The 16,664-nt window shown below is 38.2% G+C and overlaps 1 protein-coding gene across 2 annotated transcripts in view; it reads right to left on the bottom strand.

Annotated features, from left to right (window-relative positions):
• The window catches only part of LOC129379020 (E3 ubiquitin-protein ligase Midline-1-like), a 41,895-nt gene that overhangs the window by 6,567 nt on the left and 18,664 nt on the right, over positions 1-16,664 (bottom strand). For both annotated transcript variants that reach the window (XM_055059559.1, XM_055059558.1), the window contains exons 2-4: positions 9,420-10,207; positions 5,791-5,886; positions 1,404-1,511 (exon numbers count right to left, since the gene is read on the bottom strand). In XM_055059559.1, coding sequence (XP_054915534.1) covers positions 1,404-1,511; positions 5,791-5,886; positions 9,420-10,139 — 924 coding nt within the window. In that variant the 5' untranslated portion in view covers positions 10,140-10,207. The remainder of the gene's footprint in view (positions 1-1,403; positions 1,512-5,790; positions 5,887-9,419; positions 10,208-16,664) is intronic.

Raw genomic sequence — 16,664 nt, 5'->3', positions numbered from 1 at the left:
GACTCCAGCTCTTTATGTGGCTAAATGGAGATGAATGTTGACATTTGCACAAAAGGCCAAGACGAGGACATTCTGTTTTTCTTGATGTATTTTCATTTATATTGGTATAAGAGCAGGTAGAAAATTTACACTGACTTGGATTAGATTGATTTTAACCTTCTTGTCTATAGAGTTGTGAAGCTGTAAAGTTCTCTGTAAACACACAGTGTACAAGAACCTGCAGACTGCCAGATTTTGTCATATAAACAATGAGACCAAGGGATTTCAAATCTTCTTTTTTTTCAAATGTGATTTCCCCAATACAAAATTTTACTGGTTAGAAACAAATGCTATCAGCATCTCATATGTTGACAGAACTATTTGGCTACTCTATCATGAGGAAAATATCCAAATAAACTGGAATGTAATGAAGCAATCATTTTATGGAGAGATCCCAAACTTTCTTTTATTAACATTTTTTAACCCTCTCAGGCTCAAATTACTTGCAAAGACTAGCTAAGTAGCACCAAGCTGTTGCAAATCTACAACATCTGCCTGGAGAGGGTTAATCAGACATGTTGGTGATTTTTGTTGCATGCAGATCTGAGATTTCGGCTTCTCTTGTTTGCCGTCCAGTTTCATTCCCTCTGCTTTTTAAGAGGCAGATTTAGGTCACTGGTTAGATTGAGGTCAAATGGCATTTCATCAGCAGTTTGGCTTGTACGAAAATAAACACAGAACAGAAACTGTGTCCCAGGAAAGATTACACCATAGCCATGACCTCTGGATCCAGTTGATGACAAAAATGCCAAGCGTCTTTGCACATTCTTTCTCATTCAGTGTTAAATGCTGAGATGGTTGAAGTTAAACAAACTCTGAAGCACTCCAAGTCTCATTACATGGAGCTTAAATTATCATTTGGGTTGAGAGTACAAGCAAACATCTACTCCATATGCTGTGGGATGTTTCTTTGGCCAATCTGCCACTTCCCGTCTGTTCAAAAGAGTTTGAATCTCTGGCATCTGAGTAGTTTCCCATCTGCTGGCAGTTAAAGGACCATGTATACATACAGCACTGTGAAATAGTTTGCCCTCTTAATGATTTCTTTTGGGGGCTTTTCGCACTGTAATATTTGAAGTGAAACAACAAATGTTTATGCTTTCAAAAGATAACACAAAAAGCCACTTGCAAGTGGTGATTACTTTCTTTGAGGAACAAAAGTTATCAAAACCAGCCTGAGCCTTGTTAGTGTTGCGCACAAATTTTACTTGTTTAAATACTTTTATGCAACTTAACAAGGGCTTTTCAATAACTTAAGATTTCCATGTGTTTTTGTTTTTCTTTTGAAATTTTAAGCAGTTTGAGGACACAATAAAAACACTGCATAGCTTTTGAGGTCACACCGTTCTACCTTTTCATCTCACCTTCCCCTCTTTAATCTTGCTGCCAATGATCTGCCGCCTCTGCTGGATGATGTCAATCAGGACGTCGCACTCCTCCATGAGCTTGCCCTCCTGGCGTGATGCATTTACCTGAAAATCAATTCACAGATGGCATCAGATTGACAAAGACAGGACGGGTGAACATGGAAAGTTAGAGAGTGTACATTTATATTGTGGTGTGATATGTTGTACCAAGAAAACATTTTTCTTCATCCATCTTACATTAAGGCATGAACTTGATGAATAATGGCGTAAGTTATTTGTTCTCCAGATGTTATTTTGTTGTATTTCACAAGTTAACAGATTGAAACAGGGATCTTGATTCCTTTCTGTACATAAACATTTGAGATTTGTCAAAGATTGAGGAATAAATATTTTAAGAAGGGGAACTGTACTCTTCTTTATGAATCCATATTCCAATGACAGAAATTAGAGGGGACAAATAATTTAATTTAGTTGGAGGCTTTTTTGCAAATTCAGATAATTACCATTCAGAGCAACTGTGTGTGGTTTCCACCAAAGACAACAGGCTTATTTCTCTCCAGCATTTGATTCCCTTCGCAGGTAGCTTCACACACTGATCAGGCTGTGAAACCTGTTCGTCCATTTATAAGGTTGTCGGTCTTGGCATAGCTCACAGTTTCCCATTGTAGTAATTTCCTACTGGTCCTTTAAGCACCTTGTAAAGTTTTCTTGCTGCAACTAAGTAGCAGCGCAGGGAGCCATAAAACGGAAGTCTGTTGTGAGAGTTGCCGAGTGATTATTATAGTACAGTTATTTATTCAAACTTAGTCTCTCCGTGTGCTGACAGAAGTTTCAATAATTACATCATGGGAAGTCATTTTTATTTCCTGCACTGAGCCAAGCACGCTTGTAAAGGACTTTGCCTGAATACTCAAAGTATTCAGTCCTTCCTTACTGCATTTATATCATTTTTTCCAGGATTGTGTTGCCAAAAGCAACAATTTGCCACCTGGAATACATCTGTGTTAATGTGAAACATGCTGAGCAAATAGCACGGTTCCTTTGCCCAGTGAAGCCTCGGCAGCTGCTGCTACAACTTTGCTAATTGGTTTCTTTGACACCAATGTAAAGGTTTGCACTTTGAGAAATGCTTGCACCTTGGATTTGGTAAAAATATATAAATGCCACACATTAACCAGAGACTGCAACTATTGAAGGCTAGATGTTTTATTCTTTGAGAAGAATTCAAATCAAATCAAAATCAAATCAATTTTTATTTGTGTAGCACATTTCAGCAGCAAGGCATTTCAAAGTGCTTTACATCATAAGCACAAAAACACAAAGTCATGCAACATAGAATTATCAATAGATTGTTTCATATTACATTTCAAATACAATTCTAAACAGGTGTGTTTTTAGTTGAGATTTAAAGGAAGTCAGGGTTTCCGCTGTTTTACAGTTTTCTGAAAGTTTGTTAAACATTCCACATTCTATTAAGACAAGATCCATTAATATTCAGGAGGACATGTTGCAGCCCTTAAGATGTCAGTGCTCCAGTTGTGACCAAATTCATCATGTCTTTTACAGATGTGAAGTATCTACTGCAAGCCGAAGCCACGTGGAGGACATATTCAGTGTGACAGATTGTCGGCTATAAGAAACATTAAGTGTTTCATTTAAACACAAAGCGTCTTAAATTATCTTAGCCTGGAGCATGTGGAAGAACTCTTCTACAAAGAGACACCATTACTTTACTGTTGGATTAATTTTGCTGCTGCAGTGCTTGGCAGAGTATTTCACTGCATAACAGATATTTGTAATGTTTGCCCTGTGTTAGTTCATCCATTTTGACAGGATGGTGAGGTTAGATTTGTGAGATACTCTTTCTGTGTTCAGATCAGATGAACAAAGTTCTGTAAGAAGTCCAAAGTTTGGCATAGTTGTTTTATAGCCTAACCTGTGCTAAATGAGGACCCAAACACAGGCAGGAAGCAGGCAATATCCTGAGAAAGTGTAGCTTAGACAAAGTCCAAAAAACATACATGCTGGAAAACCAAGGTGCCAAAATAACACAAGCAGTCGGCCAGATGGCACTGAACCACGGAAGGAAGTGTGATGAACTGGAGAATTGAATCCAGCAAGTAGTAAAAACTGGAGGAACTTGTGTACCGGGAGGTGTGATTAGTGGGAAGAAAACAAGTGAGTTTAATCAATTACATGAGCTGCAGTTGTGAACTGTGGCACTGAGGGAGAACAATTCAAAATGACAGACTGTAAACACAACAGAGGAACAACAGGGAAAATCACTGAAGATAAGAACATGAATGAATGAATAATCATTAAGCATAATATTAGAGAACCAAACAAATCGAGTGAGATGTGAAATAAACCCCAAAGACGAACTAAAAACTATATTGACAAAGCAGAGCAGAAGTCCCTCAAATGATGACACTTCTCTCTTTTTTATTATTATATTCTCTAACAAACCTGAGGCCTTCACAGAACAGCTGCTTTTGTAAACACAAAGATGGAGCCTTTTCTAGTAGAGTGACTTATGAAGGCAGTAGGTTAGACTATATTGTTAATTTAAGGATTGAGGATCATATTTACATTTTTTTTTTTTTTAATGATCAATTTTCACCAGTACGTGCTAATTTGTGTTGGCTTAATCCCAGTAAAATCTAAAGTTTAAGAAAAAATCTGAAAAAGCTTAAAGCAGTGTCAAAACTTTAGAAAGGCCTTGTGTTATTTTAATGCATCATGGTCTGACATAATACACATTTTCTGTTGAGTTTTTTTTTTTATAGTTATAGTTAGAATATTATTTTTACATTTGCTAAAATGCACATATTTCTGCCTCTGTAGATGGGGATTGGCACATCTTTTGACTTTTACCCATCTGTGATTCAGTCCTAAAAGGAGGTCTTCATCAGTTTAGTAACTTAAGCCTTAGTGGTGTAACGTAAATAGTGTATGAGGGTTAATATATGTTGTGGGGGGAAAAAAATCTATTCAACTGTAAATTTTAGAAATTTATTATGAATTGTGACTAACTGTACTTAAGGATTTTGTGTCAAATACTTTATTGTACTGTATTTAAAAAATAAAACTAAAATGACCCTTTTGAGTCTATGCATATTTATTAAACAGTGTTAAATTAATTCACTCCACTCTCCCAGAGCAACCCCTACACAGTGTCCCCATTTTTCAACATGTAATACGTGCCTGAGCGTGCTTGGAGTGTTGGCTGGTGTTGGTTCTAACATGGAAAAACTAAAAACAAGATGCCAGATGAAAAGGCAGATGCATCTAGTGTGCAGCAGGAATGCTAAATCATGGGTGCAGCTGAGCTGGTGAGTCAGAGGAACAGGAAGCGAGTTGGCAATCTTTTTCAAGACATGTCTTTGCAGCTGTTTTGGGATAATCTGATGTGAAATATTCAGAAAGCTCATTAGTGGCACGCAAGCAGAGTCTCCTTGATCTTCATAACTACTTCAATTTTTTTGTATTTTTATATGTCTGACTTATGTTCCTTCCTGTATTTATGTTGCACACCATCGCTGAACATTATCCCATCTCATCTCACATCTCATCTCTTTCTCATTTTGAGGCTAATGCATATTAGATGTAAGGAAATTAAACACAAAGCGTTTAATTAGTATTTATATTTATAAATATATAAATATATATATTTATAAATATATATATTTATATATTTATAAATGAGGTGAAACCTGTACTTTCTACAAATTATCAACTTATGGAGCAAATATATATATTTTTAATTGTCGTAACTGTATTTTTATTATATCTATTTCAGAGCTGTCCTTTTGTCCTTTTTTTTCTATCCTTTAGTCATTAAAATATCCTTTATCTTGCATAAGCTGTACCTTCATATGCATGCAAAACAAGCACACAACTATAATTTAATAATCTGAAAACATTAAACTGCCTAATCCTTTACATTCCTCGACTTTGCAAAAGGACTTGGCAGGCTGCGAAGCTGCCCTCCATATTTTCTAAAACCCTGTGGCATTGCTTTATTTAAAGCATCTTAGTTGTGCAATGTGATGTGAACGGGCAGGCTTGGCACAGAACCGCTTTCAAGGGAGACTGCATGCATGCAAACATGAACACTAATCTGTGAATGCGGGGATAAATATGGTAAACCAAACCAAAAAATGACAGAAAAATGCAAAAATCTGCTAAAGCATTGTTTTTAAAAAAGGGTATGAGAATGTAAATGTGATTATTGTACTTTTATTGCAAAATTTCCATGTGGAATCTTGACATTTTTACTCAAAAATAACTAAACATCAGCAGTTTCTTTCACACAGAACACCACCACTTGAAATGCTAGACAAATTAGGTCATTGGTGACCCCCACAGGGCCATTGAGACTCACCTCGACATGTTGACAAGTCTGTATCAGCTTCCCCATAAGCGACTCTAGCTCGTTGTTCCTCTTGATCAAGTTGCTCAGGTTGGAGTCAAGTGCTTGCTGTTGGAAACAAGCAAGCAAAAAATAGAAATGTCACACAGACGCAAGAAGATAGAAATGCAACAAAGCTTAAGCCAACGCATCAAATCAACTAAACAAGAAGGAACCTTCTAAAATCAAACAATAAGCAAATTGTGCAGTTCTTTAACCTTTTATATTTAAATTTGCAAAGTTTTGGAGGTGGCGTACCTCTGACCGTGGGCAGTACCCCTCATCCCTGCACTGCCTCCTCATCCTGCCCCGTCCGAAGCCTCAGACAGCAGATCCTAGTTCTAGCTGTGGTTGTGACTGGGACAGTCACTCCACTGAGCACCAAGCCATGCGCAAACCCAGCCAAGCGATAAATCAGGGCTTCAAAAAGCTTTCCCTATGAGAGCAGCGCTCCCGGCAAACAAAGCGGCAAACAGGTGACAGGCACGTCAGTGCCTCCCCTCGATGCTCCTCCCTTCACTTATTCCCCTCTCTGCCCTCCTTTTTATTCACCCTTCTGTATTTTTTACATAGCTGTATTTTTGTTTTGTTTTTTTTAGTGCCAGAGCCCCGGATGTTTCATTTGCTGCCATGTTTCACATAATTGCCAAATCAGGCATAATTAAGCTGTTCTGATGCATCGTTGTCACTTTTCCTCTTTTCAAAGTTTTAAGATGTTCTTCGTGGTTTCAAATCTGAAAGTGAAAATTATGCAAGTATGAAGTTATAGAATATGCTTTGTAATTTATGTGACTGTACCTCTTTAGCCATGTTTTAAATATGAACAGTTTTTTTTATGGTGTCAGAAAAGCTTTTACTCATCCACAGAGGTGGACATAGTGCCTCTCTTTGGTTTTTTTTTTTTCCTTTGCAAGTGTGATGTAGTGCCACGAGGGGCTTAATGGATGACCTTAATACGCAGATGGCACACAGAAGTGACATAAGGGTCTGCTCTAACAGGAATATGACCCTGTTGTTAGTAACAGAGGGGGGAAAGCTGATTTCTCAAAAGAGGACAAGAATTGCAACAATAAGCCATCCTCTGTGTACTGAACTTCAATGTAATATGTCACGACACAAACATAAAGAAAAGGGATTCAAGCCTATTATATGTCCTTGTTGCCAGCTTGTATCTATTTGTTGGAGCTGGAGCGTCTTCCACCCCCCATCAGTCTGATCGCTTGTCAATCATCCTGCGGCGTAATCTGTCTCTTTTTATCAATCCAACCCTGTTTTTTCTGCCACCACTCTGAGCTAAATTTTGGGAGAAAAAAGTCTGTGTTGTATTGCACAGTTAATCTCTGCTTAGTTAAATGAATTTTCAAAGTGCAACGAGGCAGTGGACTGGGATTATTCTAATAGAAAACCCAGGGATGCAAAAGAACAGGAGTTAACTAGTTAGAAAAAAGATGTTGTGTTTGTTTCTTTTGATGTTTATGTATTTCTGTATTTCAAGCCATGAGAAAACTTTAAAACATTTCAGCTAGCCTACTCTACTCTAAAAAGAGAATTTCTGAAGATGGGCATCTTGATTTAGTTTTTGCTGCATACAAGGAGAGAGTGGTATGTAAAAATCATAAATCAACAGTTCTTGAAATACTGAATCAAGCTCTTCTGGCACAAACAACCAGACCACATTCAAGGCCACTTAAATCCCATTTCTACCCCAACGTGATGCCCCGTTTGAACTTAAGCAAGTTGTCTTTACTGCATCTAGATGCCGGCCCTTTAAGGACTCAAGTTCGACATCAGTGACCATGAGCGCCACAGTCCTAGCAGTCAGCAATTCAATTTCTATGGATTAAATAACAGCAGAAGTAACTGAACATTGTTGCTCAAAAGCATGCCGAAAATGTTACACAAAAACAACAGTAAATGTTGGCTCAAAAGCAACATGCATTAAAAATTTATTTTCTCCTTCAACCTAAAATTAAACACATTTTAGATACACCTACACAAGTATGATGAGAAAAGCATTTTGTGCACAAAATACAAACTTAGCATCTTCCAAATAAGAAAGTGAAGCTTCTCAAAACCAGCAGCAAAGTGGTGGTGTTCCATTCATACTTTTAAACATTTTCCACAGTCATAAAATATAATCAATTAAACTATGGGAAGTTAAAACCACCTTTTGTAATAATAATGGAGCTGATGTGCACAAATGTGGCATTTAACACTTCCTGAAAATATTGTTTTTTACCCACTGGGATGGAGTGTGAGGACCCACCATCAACAATTACTATGGAGTAAAAGTTTCACCCTTTCAAGAGTAGCAGACTTCACAGCTAGTCCAGTTTATAATTCTGCAACCATCTATCAGGGAAAGCAATTCTAATACACAGATAATTTGTAAAACGTAACATGTTTATGTATGTGCAAATTGTTTTATATTTAACTGCTCTTAATACCAAACTGTTCCAACTTAAACAGAGAAAGGGGAACACCAAACCAGTGATTTAGTATCAAGGCGGACACTTACAAACAGCTGCTCCTATCTTTTATCCTGAAGGGTTTTACTTGTAAGACCCTGAGCTAAGGGTTTTAAAAGCCATTTCCAGCACCCTCCTCTGTCAATTTCCTGTGACGGGGGTAATTTTATCTCTGAAAAAAGGATGGGTGTTCCCACAATAACCTCCATGGTTCTTATCAGAAGCACACCAACAGCCTAACAGAGAAAAAGAGAAGCTATTCCAATCTACTACATTTGTGTCCCATTTTGTGAAGAGTGGAAGTATCTTGTATTCAGCAGATTGACAAAAAGTGATACTAATGAATTGTCCCTGGAAAATATGGCAGAAGAACAGCTAACGCGTGACAAAATCCGATTTTAGGGTGAGGGATGTGAGACTGCATCTCATAAGGTTTAATTAAGTTGTCACTCTTAAAAGTACCAATACAGTGGTGTATTTTTTATATTTTAGAATATTTTAAATAGAAGTTGAAATGTTCAGTAAACTCAAAAAACTGACTTGTTAGCCAAAATCCATCATACTTGGGATGCACAATACAAAGATAAATAATAATAATAATAATAATAATAATAATAATAATAATAATAATAATAATAACTGCCCCTGTGGCTATTAGCACTATGATGCACAAGTCAGTTCTCAGTCAAGCCAACCTGCACCCAGCAGGCAAGTGGTGCTTGTTAACCTGCAACCTTGCCAAAGTCACCATGCCTTCTAGCTAAAGACATACCCCTAATTCACTGCCTCTGAATACCCCTCTGGCTTCCTGGTGTGGTGCAGTTATTATGCTAATTGCTTAATTATTCAGGAGAGATTATAAATCAGCATGAAATGATGAAATCTCTCTAGACAATCAAATTAGATACCTGAGTGAGGATATCAGAAAATTTCATACTTCAGAGGAGAATGAAATTAAAGTTTGAAATACATTATATGTGTAAGACGGTTAAGGACTTTGGACGTTTTTTATTCTTATCTATAATTAGCATGAGTAAAACACTGAAAACAGCAGAAAATTATTATTATTATTATTATTATTTTTTTTTTTATTTTTTTTTTTTTAATAGACCATATAGGCGAACAAGCACATACCTTTAATTTTTCGTAGCGGTCGCTTAGGGCTGCCACTTGGTGATCCCTGTGCCTCCCAACCAGTTTGCACAGTGAGCAGATCAGCTGGTCATCAGTGACACAGTACATGTTCACCTTCTCCTCCTCATGCTCCAGGCACTGGAGCCCTCTGAGGTGAGAATCGGGCATTGGCTCAATGAGCCGGTGACCGGTGAATGGTTTCTTGTTCGGGTGAGTTGCCCTGAGGCACTCCTCGCAGTACGACACTTCGCATGTCACGCACGTCTTAACGGCATCCTGGGGTGGGTCCTGCTCGCAGAACTGGCATTGAACTGGTTCCGGCGGAGTTTCTGGGCTGGACATGGCGGCACTGACGGGAACCAGAGCCAGCCGGTTGCTCCCTTCCTCAATGGGAGAGTTGGGCCCACTGTGGGGACCGGCCAATGGCAGAGGAAGGCCAGCTGAGGATGAGGCCCGTTGAACTCTATCGATAATGTTTTGCAAGGTCACGTTTCTCTTGAGTCCTTCTAATCCACGCTCCGGACTCAGGGAAATGACATACCTACAAGTGGGGCACTGAAAAGCGCCAATGCTCTGGACGGATTCGTTGGTGGCGCAGTGGGAGACGAGGATGCGATGGGCACAGCCAAAGCACAGGCTGTGGGCACAAGGGAGCAGCAGCGGGTCTTCAAAGAGCTCCAGGCAGATTGGACAGGTCAGCTCTGACTCCAGAGTGTCCATCCTGCTCAGAAGAGGCCAGGCGGGACTGGGTGCAGTGTCAGCAAAATCCAGAAGAGCCGCTCAGATGTCTGAAGGCCAGAGACAAAGCGATAGCGCCAGGAGAACAGAAAGGGAAAAGTAGGAAAGAAAGCAGAGGGATTTGAGATTAAATGGTGTGAAACAGCTTATTTTCCACAGCTTTCTTGGGAGGGCTTATAGCTCAATGGAGCTGACAACTGCTAAATAATTGCAATGTTGAGTTTTTTCATTTTTAGCCTTTAAAAAGTTCACTGTAGATTCTGCCAAACCCATCAACAAACAACAAATGAAGCAACAGACCTACAAAATAGGCAGAACTCTGAATCATCTTAGCCAGAAGCTGTGCAATGTCATTTACAATTAGAAAATGCTCACGTCTTTTTGTTCTGTTTATTCTTTAAAGATCCTTGTTGTGCTTGCCAGAACCAACACTTTAGGTGTAGCTAAACCAAAATTATCATCTGGCAGCAGAATAGAGTGTGTTAATTTCCCATTACATTAGAGCTGTAAGGAGGAGTTTGTTGTGCTGGAAGGTGCTTAAAACTGCATCACAACAAACCTCAAAGCCAAACTAAGCTATGTTTAAATGATTTATGATGCAGCAAGTTATTTTTTTTTTTATAATTTTTTTTAGGAGTACAAGCCACTGCTGTTGCTCATTAGGATTCAGCATTGGTTTATAATTCACTGCAAAGGGTGGCTGTAAAACGGCACTTCAGAAGTAATTTTTAATCTTGGAGTACACTTAAATTAGAATTTATTTTAATAAAACTGAAAAGGATTTCCTTATCAGCATTAACATGTCAGTGGGAAGGATGTTTTTCATATGAGGTTCAGCAGTGCCAGCAGCTGTTGCTGCTACCGCTGCAGCCAGTTAGTAATTAGCGCATGTGTCGACTTTCTCCTCCTGCAGAGAAGCTGGCTCTTGATTTCAGCATGTTGTCGCCGTTAGGTGGTTTTAGTCAATGTTTGTGCTGATATTGCGACCCCACACCCCCCAATAACTATCATTGCCACTGAAACATCTCAAATATTTTATTCATCGACAGATCAAAATAGAAGACAATACAGTTATGTGTTTGGTAAAATTATGTTAGTTGGTTGGAAGTAAAGCTCTAAAATTGAAAGAATTAGTAAATTTTTGGGCTTGTCTGACTGTTTCTTTAAAGTCTTGACCCAATTCGTTCAAAATTTGGTAGAAAACAGTTGTTTTTGTAAGACTTTAAGAGTCGGCGTTGTCTTACACAACAGCTGTGGCCTCATCATTTTAAAAAAGGATTCTACATCCTTTTTTAAAATGATGGATTTTTACATCTTCATTTCTCAAGGTTTTTTTGTGAGGCTTTCGTTTTTAGCTTGTGGGAGAGATTTGGCTTGTTTTGTATGCTGTACAGGTTTGGCTCAGATAGATATTTCCAGATTTCTTTTTTTATATTTTCTTTATATATATATATATATATATATATATATATATATATATATATATATATATATATATATATATATATATATATATATATATATATATATAATTCTGTATTATCTCCTGAAGCTAAGGCAGTGGGTCTTTCTCTTGAAGGATGTGGGCATACTGAAATTCTGAGAAATTGTAAAGTAAGCATATGCAGAGTAACATGATGTGTAAACGGTTTCTTATGAAAGAATTGAAGTGTTACAACCATTTCCTGTTTTTTATGTGTATAAAATTGAGTTAGCTTTCCGGAGAACTTATGCACCACTGCTTTTAAATGGACAATACTGTTTGTTTCTGAAAGTGGATTTCAACACAAATGGATGTGTAGATAGACCTTGGTCAAATTGTGTTGAGAAGTTACAGTAAACACTGATAACATCAAACCTGGAGAGTGCCAGTGTTGTGCACAGAGCAACAGCAATGTTTGGACATTTGTTTGGACAAATTGTCCTCTAGCAATTTCGAAAACATCGGATAACATCGATTTTGCTGAATGTTGCTTCTATTCAGAAGTCTAACTTCCATAAAGCAGAAGAGAGGTAACAGAATAAGTGTGCTTCTGTGATATAATGCATGCATTTCTGATGCAGGAAATGTGTCCAGTCTTATCTCACCAAGCAGGATTTTCAGCAGATGTCACTGTTGACTGAGATTAAAGCATTGGTGTGTCAGACAATAGGATGCAAAGAGCTCAGAGTATCTTTCTCATTCTCATGCATAGTTTCCTCTGATCTAAAAGAAGGGGGAAAAGTGCTGCAGATAAACTGTACCCCACTTGAGAGTTTTGCAGTGCTTGCATTTTTGAGGCCATGTGAAGGCGGATAACAGTTTGGTGTTGATTAAAAAAAAAAGGCGGAAAGGAACTGAAAAATATTTCATATTCAGTGCCATAAAAGAATGTTTCCACCCTTACAGATTATTTTTTCTTTGTTTATTCTCTTGTACATAATTGTTTGAAAAGATAAGCTAAGCAAATGAATCTATTTTTAATTGCTTGCTTAGTTTATTAAGGGAAAAACAATTAAAATCAACAAGAACCTTTGTACAAAAACAAAATTCTACTCTTCTAACCATATTTAAGATCACATCTTAAATATGGTGATTTATGTGACACAGTAACCAAAATTTAAGGGATTCAACCACTAAAAAAATAATAATAATAATAACTGAACGTCTTAAAAAAGTAAGATATTTGCAACAAGTAAATTTTCACCACACAGCACTGAATACCCATCAAGTAGCTATATGTGCATAACTGAAGCAGGGAGTGTTGTGCAGAACTTGACAAAATCCGAAGTAAATAGGGCTTCAGTAATGAAGTAAATATTGGCTGAAAATGTCCCGAGACATTTTTATGCAGTCGCTTTGTTCACTCAGCAGTCAGTCATGTAATATCAACCGCCAACAGCATTACTGAAGGAATGAAAGCAGCAGGAAGGCTTAAAAAAATCTTTAAAACAAAGCCCAGAATGGTAAAAATTTATAGAGCTTTGATTAGTTTGTGCTTAACACTGAGGGATCCTGAAGGCATTATTGACCAAAGAGAATAGATTGACTGAATTCAGATGAAAACACTTTAAACCAATTTGTTTGCTGTTATGCAATCACAGACTCACACATATTGAAATAGGCAGCCGAGAGAGGGTGAAATGCCTCTAACCATACCGTAGGTGACACTGTTGAACCGTGCAGGGAGGTGACTGAGTACAAAGCAAAAGAAGAGAGACGGAGGGGAGGGGAAAAAAAGCATGGGGATACTGAGGGTAAAAATGTATATATGATTTTACAAAAGTCTAAGTTGTTTACTTTTTCCATTGTCACTTTGTGCCTCGGGATTGCCAGAGCTGTCACAGTATGTAAACGAGTAGTCTGCCATTCTGGCACCTCAGCAATGTCAGTACCAATAGTCTTCAGTGGGGGGCAATACAAAACTGATTAGAGGAATGCTTTAGTGTTGTTCCTCCTCCTCTTCACTGCAGTCTCTGCCTACGAGCCGAAATTATCTTTGGAACTGATCACAAACTAATATTTATAGCATGTTGTTTTTATACCTATTTATACATTAATATGATTTTACCCATAATGCGTCATTTGACAGGCATAATATACAGTAAATAATGCAGGAAATAACCTTCTTACCCCCCTGCCATGCTTACTTTCCTGAGAATGAATTTGCTTCAACCTGACTCCACCAGTTTAGGCAAGAGCTTAATGAAAAACATGTTTTCACAAGCATACCTCAATGTTTCTTGCTTTTTTTGATGTCAGTGTCTCCATGCTTGCGTTTGGAGCACAACTTAAAAGTTTTGTTGCGAGCTAAATTTGGGAATAACCTCACGCCCCACTTTATGTGCTCTAGTGGCAACAGTGGAAAAAAAAAATATTTAATAAAACAAACTTTGAGCAGGATGAATAAGCATTTTATTTCTCCCACTTCAAAAAATTCTGGATTTCAATGTACAGTGTAATTCCTACTTCAGGGAGCACTTAACTGCATTTTTATGACCTGGAACTGGAAAAAGTCAACTTCCAAGTACAAATGGCGCACTCCATAGACTTAAATCCTCAAGCAGCTTGCTGGTAAAAGCCAAACAAAGCCACCTAAAATGGAGTAAAACTCTCTTAAATGTTAGATTTCCACCATTCGTGTTGTGAAATAAAACTGAATTGCTGCTTTGAAGGCAGAATGTTTTTTGAAGACATAAAAGTAGCTAGAAAATTTCAATTTTAAAATGTTAAGGTAGGGATCATTTAATTCCTGTGCCATAAAGCCACTGCTAGCTAAGATTTGGTGTTATAATACAAATAATTCAAATACGTACAGGACAATTAGAAAGTCTGATTTAAATCCAGTTGTATCTCTTGATTGATCACTTGAATTTCAACTTCAGCAAATAAAAAATAACTAGATGGCAGTCAAAGATCCCATAACCAGTTAAGGTTAGGTGACGGTTACTCTTTTGCAACTGGAACAACAGAATCATGGAGCTTTTCAGAAATTAAAACCTCTTTCAACTTTTGATCTCACTTCCAGTTTATATCTGGGCCGTCTCCCTCCCACAAAGTCTGGGCTCCACTTCTTAAATCTTTCATTAGTTACTGGATCTGGGAAGGTAGCGGCTTTCCCTCCAGCCTCACAGTTTAGGCTGGAATAAAATTTTAATGGGTAGCCTTTTATTTTCTAAAAACTGATTTGACAGAAGCACAATGTGGGCAAAAACAGAGGTGGGACTGAGCTTGTGTTTGTTAAAAGGGAATACCTGGCATGGTTTTACAGTTCACATAATACATGCTTGCATATTGTTGATTTAATGTGCCTTGCATGTTTAATTGCTATTAACTGGCAGAAAGTGGGACTTTTAGCCTTTTCTGATATTTCTCATAATTTTCAAGGTTATCTGAGTGGAAAAGTCAAATCTTGGCAGTAATTACAGTAAATACGCTAAAGCCACATAACCTTAGTTTGAATAAAAAAATAAAATAAAAAAACATGTGTGCAGGGATCCATTTTGTGATTTGATGCGAGCAACTGTGGCAGTCCACGATGTAGATACAAGAAGTAGGTCATTCCCATTGACCTGGCTCACATAATCGGCGTACACTGTGTGTGTCACTTCATGATCTCTGCGTTCCAATTCTCTCTCAATCTCGCACGGCTCGGAGGAGGCGGAAAAATATAGCAGAGCACACGGCAGAACGATAGAAGAGGGCAAAGGCATCTAATTCAGAGGGTAAACATATCTGGCTGTCAACGTTCATAATGTCATGTCTCAGGACTAAAACAAACCTTGCCCAGTGAAAACCGATGGGACAGATTTAACTGTACACAAATGCATTAGCAGATTTTAGTGTTGGGTTGTGAAATTAAGTGTACCACTTGCCCCTAAATGTAACCTACTTCCAGAATGAAGATGCACTAAAAGAAGTGTCACTAAATAATTCACGTTTCTTTTCTTAAATACCAAATAATTCAGCTCTTGATGCGCATCGTTGAGTCAACTCTTACTCTTCCGTCTCTTCCAACCTTTCACCCTTTCAACACCTTGTTTGCATCAATCTCTCGAAGAATTCAATAGATCCGACAACTGTTTACTGGATTTGTGGACAAAATTGGAGGGGTGGGAGGAAATAACATAATCTGCCTCCATAGCAGCAGTGGGTGGCTAATGCCAGATTAACCCATGACCCTGCTTCATGGTTGAGAACCAGTTGGCTTTACAAGAGGTCGTGCAATTCAGACCCAAGCTACAAAAATGTGCCATACTAATTGATTTCTACAGGAAAGGATTTATTGTAATCATGTGGAAAGCCTGATGCTACATTTTCTACCCCAAAGCGTTTCTTATAGAAAGTTGGTGGCATTTCTTGCGGTGTAGGCTAGAGAAACCTCTTTATATACAGTCTGCAGTCCCGATTACACATTTTGTAATACAAGTCCAATTAGGACACAGGATGAGGAAATGTATTTTGGCAAGGAGCATGCCCAGAGCAAAAGCTAACGAGGTCCAAACTGGAGTTTTAGATCAGGGATCAAAAGCTTTTAGCTTTAGATGTCAAACTCGGCAGAGAATTGGATGTCTCTTATCTCTTCCACCTTTTTTCCTCTCCAACGTTGGCCTCCCTGTGCTTTCCCTCTGTTGTATGATTATTCATTTCCAGGTCTTATAACGTTACCAACACTAAAAATAGCCAAATGCGACGCAAACACTTGTTTTCAGTTCTCAGAAACCCTGCCACGTTTTTATCCCTAATCCGCTTCCTGCCACACCGGCTGTGACCAATCCAGGCCTTTCATGGTCAGCAGTGGGCAGTCACACTTTAACAGGATTGGTTGTCATAGTCTGGGATGCAGAGGCTATTAGTGATGATAATGGAGGGAGACGTTTGTGATTGTTTGTGCATAGCAAGGTCTGTCTGGGATCTCACTTGTGTGACCCAGATTGGCCTCAGTGGTACATCTAAAAACATCAATGCAGTGTTTGTGAGGCAGGAGATTATCAGAGACACGAAACAAGTCTGGTGTTGACAGTATG

Source organism: Poeciliopsis prolifica, unplaced genomic scaffold, assembly GCF_027474105.1.
Source record: "Poeciliopsis prolifica strain line A6 unplaced genomic scaffold, Auburn_PproV2 SCAFFOLD055, whole genome shotgun sequence".
Taxonomy (NCBI): domain Eukaryota; kingdom Metazoa; phylum Chordata; class Actinopteri; order Cyprinodontiformes; family Poeciliidae; genus Poeciliopsis; species Poeciliopsis prolifica.
Note: the sequence above shows the minus strand (reverse complement) of the source record. Positions and strands in the feature narration are given on the sequence as shown.